The sequence below is a fragment of the Phlebotomus argentipes genome, unplaced genomic scaffold, assembly GCF_947086385.1.
Source record: "Phlebotomus argentipes unplaced genomic scaffold, Phlebotomus argentipes genome assembly contig_5, whole genome shotgun sequence".
In the NCBI taxonomy this organism is placed as follows: domain Eukaryota; kingdom Metazoa; phylum Arthropoda; class Insecta; order Diptera; family Psychodidae; genus Phlebotomus; species Phlebotomus argentipes.
The window spans coordinates 12,345,563-12,350,481 of NW_026776165.1; the positions used below are offsets into that span (position 1 = coordinate 12,345,563).

Sequence of the window (4,919 nt, forward strand, 5' to 3'; positions counted from 1 at the left end):
CATTGATATTTCATTTGACCGTTCTGATCTGTCCATTGAACTCGGATAGTGGATTTGGGCGTAAGAAGAAGTTGAAAGAAAAATATGCAGCAAAAATATAAAATGAAATACAAATTCTGAGAATAAATTTCTAATAAATTTGGATCAATTACATGATGTTTCTTATTTGAATTTGAAAATTTGAACATCTGAATAAATGGATCAAATACAATATATATTTTTCATTTCAATCATATTTATTTAGCACTTAAAACGTTTACAGAGAATTATCAGTACGAAGATAGAAAATACAGATCACTCAATACTTTTTAAGTCATTCGCGATTTGGGACACTGTTTACAGTTCATCTCGTGGGGTTTCAATGCAGGACGATCCGGAGTCGCTGAGGTAGGGGAAGAGATCATTAGGCATGCGTGCGTTCTCGAGATCCTTGGCCAGCTTGAAGTAGCGCTTTCGCACGTGATGAGCCGCGGCTTTGGGTTGGCGGGATCGCGTGAAGATGCCCTTCTTGTTGCCACCAACACGCGTGACGGTCTGAGCGGTCTTGAAGTCGGCAAAATTCCAAATGAACTCCCCTGAAAGAGTGTGAAAAACGGGTATTGTAGAAAAGATTGAGGATTGACGAGAAATTGGCGGTCTTACCGATGAAGAAACCTCTGGATCGTAGAATGTCGAAAGCTTTGAAGTGGCGCGAGAAGAGCTCCACTTGGTAATCTTCAGTCCAGACAAATGGCGGCAGAAGATGGAGTCCTTCAACCGTGTCCGCTCCGTATTCGGACATTATCACGGGCTTCTGATGCTTCAAGTGCCAGGCAGTGGCCTCTTCGATCACCCTGCTCGTGATCATGCCCAGTTCTCCTGGGTTCGAGTACCAGCCGTTGTAGCGGTTGAACATCAGGATGTCCATGTGCTGAGCCGCGCGATCAGTGGTCATGGACACAGCAATGGCCGCGCTGACAGGCCGCGTGGGATCCAGCATCCGTGTGAACTTGGCCACACTTTCGAAGTAGTTGCCTGCCATCAGATCCGCGGTTCTGGGTTCATTCGCAATGGACCACATAACGACACTCGGATGGTTCTTGTCGCGATGAATCAGCTGCTCGATCGAAGACTTGTGCTTGGTTAGCAAGGCTTCGTTGTAGTTCACCGTGTCGACACTTGGACACTCATCGATGATCATGATTCCGTTCTCATCTGCGAACTCCATGGCTTCCTCAGAGTACGGATAGTGCGAAGTGCGATAGGAATTGGCTCCTACCCAGCGCAGAAGATCATAATCGCGAGTCAGGAGAGCCAAATCGAGTCCTTTGCCGCGAATGTCAGAGTCCTCATGTCGGCCGAATCCTCTGAAATAAATGGGCTTTCCATTGATTGTGAATGTCGTGGCGTTCCAATGAAGTGTTCTCACGCCGATTTTCAAACGATAAATGTCAATGTTCTTCACTGTGGCAGTGGATAGATAAACTTCCATCTTATAGAGATATCCAGGCTTAGGATGCATCAAATATGGCCACCAAGGCTTAACATCCCGAATCTCTATGGATGCTTGCATATTTGCAGGTGTTGTATTCGTAGCCACAACATTGTCGTCAGCATCTAAGATCTGAATGAATGTCACAAGTTCCTCCACATCCGTATCATTAGCTATAATTCTGTAGTTCACGATGCCTGTGTTTCCATCCAGATCAGTCGACACAATCACATCTTCAATGTGAACTTTGGATGTTGTGTACAGGTGCACAGATCGATGGATTCCGGCGTAGTTGAAGAAGTCAAAGGTGTATGTTTGAACTAGGTTCATACCATAGTCTGTGGGCACTTCCATCACGTTTCCCTGAGGCACTGTTGTCTGTATGAGGACATTGTCCACGAGAACAGTCACTCGATTCTCCTGTCCGTAGTTTAGAAAGCTCGTAATTTCTGCTTCGAAAGGTAAATGTCCGACTTCATGACGAACTGCTCGATTGCCATTGATCCACTGCAAGTAAAGTAGTTAGATTGAATTTCTACAGTTCCCGGATTAGCAAATTATGATAAGAGTCTCACCACAATGGCTTCATAGTGAACGCTGGAGAAGCGAATCCAGACTACTTTATCTGACCATGAATTCGGGACGAAGAACTTCCTGTCGTACCAAACCGTTCCCACGTGATCCCGTAGAGATGAATTTGTAGTGACATCGTTGTAACTGGCAGGAACTGGCATCTGAATCGTCGTTCCCACCTTGTTCAGATCTTGCTCGTACCACTTCTCCTCAATTCCCTTGGCGGGCTGGCGTGTGTCTGACGCTATGAAGTTCCACATGCCGTCCAAGCAGCGCACTTCTCTGGTCTCCGACTCCCGAGGATAGAGCAGGCCGCGCGTCATTGCGGGCGGATGATGAATGGCCATGATCATGAGGGTGAAGGCCACTTTGGCGAAGAATCCAACAGTTCCCATAATCGCGAATGAAAGCACTGTGAAGATAGAGAGACGAGTTAGGCGTTTTCTGACATACTTGTCCGAATCCGCGAGTAGTTTGTATTGCTTTCCATCAGCCATTAATCCGTCAACTGGCCAGATTCCCTCACCATTCTAACACTTGTGGTGGCCTCAAAGTGCCTTATCAGCTACTTTTCGCCTCCAATCCATCGTCATTCTCTTCGATAGAGTCGCGATACGCGCGATGTTTTCTTTCTCACTTCAATAGCTGATAAAGTTCATGCTAGGCGTTTGTTTTTTTCTTATCTATTTCGCCGTGTTTTCGGCACAGACAGCGAAAAAAAAGTTCTGTTGGTTCCATTGCATAACAAGGCTTATATATATTACAGTATTTCCAGGAAACTGACACTAAACAGAGAATTTAGTATCGTAGTAAAGAAAAGAAAGTAATTAAAAATTCATTGCGGAATCAGTATTTGTGTGTGAGCGGAAGAATTTGCGGGAAAACAGATAAAAATAGTGTGAATTGTTTATTAATTCGTTCAAGTGTTCTAAACGGTGTTCATATTAAGTACTATAAGAAACAGTGGAAAAGCAAGTGAGGTTCAAATACGGTCATGGCCAGTGAAATACGTCCACATGAAGTAAAGATCAAAATTGGTACACGAACACCGAAAAATATTGACATTCGATTTATTATTCACCCCAATTTGACTTTATTCGTGCTAAAACCGTGAGTTAAGTGAGAATTTGCAGCGTCTGCGTGTTTAACATATCCTGTAGATTGATTTCACTGTGCGCAACTGTAAATCTGGATAATATTTCATGTAATCTTTAACATGAGTATGATCTGGTTTTACTGGTAATTGAAATATCTTGACGATTCATTCCACATTTTAAATTAAATTTAAACACAACAAATTTATCATGCTAATTAGTGTTTTCAAGGTGAAGTTTCCCAATAAGCAAAATGCTTGAACTTCAGATATTTTTCTCCTGATCATTATCCAGCCAGAGATACACGTTTCGGAGCTGTGACATTTTTTTACCAGCGTGCGTTTAATTAGAATTAATTAATTTTGTCTACACTCAAAGCGACACTAAACTCTGTTCGGCCTCTAAGAACATCGCGCGATCTCAAACTCTCTTGGGATTTATCCCACAATTAAGCCAGGAGTGCCCGCGGCACTGACTCGAGCTGATGCGGGAGATAATAATTCCCGAGCTGGTTTTTGCCCGCGCGCACAGCGGGATTTTCCGCGAAACTCACCTGAGCAGAGCGATCCTATTTTGCCGGAGCTGTCCAGCCAACTGTCTCGGGAGGCGCGCTCGCGGCGCTCTTATACGGGGCGAGGTGACCCAGTGGCCAGGACTGGATGCAGGCCGGAGGATGGCGGGATGCTTCGCGTCGCGAGAGGGTGAATGGACTCACTGGGAGAGTCCGGATCGCACGCCAGATTCCCGAGGCGGCCAGCAAAAACACCATGGCAAACACTCCTCAACCGGCCACATGGCTCTTCAAACACTGCGCACACATTCTCATAAGTTCAGCGACACTGGGAATTTATCGATTCGCGTCTTCTCGCTCTCGAGCCTGCCCAAGAGCCGCTCCGGCCGCCCAGAGGGGAGCCCAGAGCCCGTGGCGCGCCCAAGACTCTTGCCGCGACGCCCAGGAAGGCGAGCTGAGGATGACCAGAGATGTGTGGATGATCGCTGGAGAGCACGAGGCACGCGTCTGTTGCGTAATGCAAACTCTGAGGCACTAAAGATGCCACACAGACGGCTCAGGTCGTCTCACTCACGCGCACTCGAGGCCTCGAAGATTCGTGAAATTTTCACTGCTTTCACAACAGAAATATTCTTGCACGAGAGAGTGAATTATTACTTTTCACATGCATCATGATTAAAATCTGCCCACGAATGCTCTTTATTCTGGGCGCAAAAAGTCATAATTATTGTTAAAAAAAAAAATACACAGATTTTGTGACAATTGATGAGAATTTTCCTCATATGAAAAATTATACCATTTAAGGTAAAAAGGAGAATATTCTCATATACCAAAATTATTACAATATATTAACCACATGGTGAATTTAATGATATTGCTAAATACATTTTAGATAGTCTCTAAAAATACAAAAGTTATTTATTCATAAGATTTAATTCATAACTTGTATGCATTCTCACGTCCACCACTGTATTTGGAAGCTCGTGGGAAACTTGGTGGTGAGTTTGAACAGTGCCATCTATTGAGCAGTAGTAAGGCGGGAACGCAATATTCTTATCAACGAATAAGAATATCTAAAGGAAATCTAAACAATGCCAAGAGCGCTAAAGAAGTTTGTTGATTTGTGAAATATTCTGTGATATGAACTTAATTGATTCTAGACTTTGGACAACAATGCCTAGAACGGCGAGGATTTCTTCAGTGATTCCTGGCACATTCTGGACGCTGAGATGGCTCGCGGGAGTGCGCTGGAGTCGAGGCCGGCTGCAGG

The 4,919-nt window shown here is 44.6% G+C and overlaps 1 protein-coding gene across 1 annotated transcript; it reads right to left on the reverse strand.

Moving 5' to 3' along the window:
* Positions 1-215: 215 nt before the first annotated feature.
* Positions 216-3,806, reverse strand: LOC132265527 (beta-glucuronidase). Its single transcript, XM_059766226.1, has 4 exons — positions 3,692-3,806; positions 2,047-2,456; positions 643-1,978; positions 216-575 (listed from the first exon to the last, which is right to left on the reverse strand). The coding sequence occupies exons 2-4, from the start codon at positions 2,437-2,439 to the stop codon at positions 337-339; spliced, it is 1,968 nt and encodes a 655-aa protein (XP_059622209.1). The 5' UTR covers positions 2,440-2,456; positions 3,692-3,806; the 3' UTR covers positions 216-336.
* Positions 3,807-4,919: the final 1,113 nt, after the last annotated feature.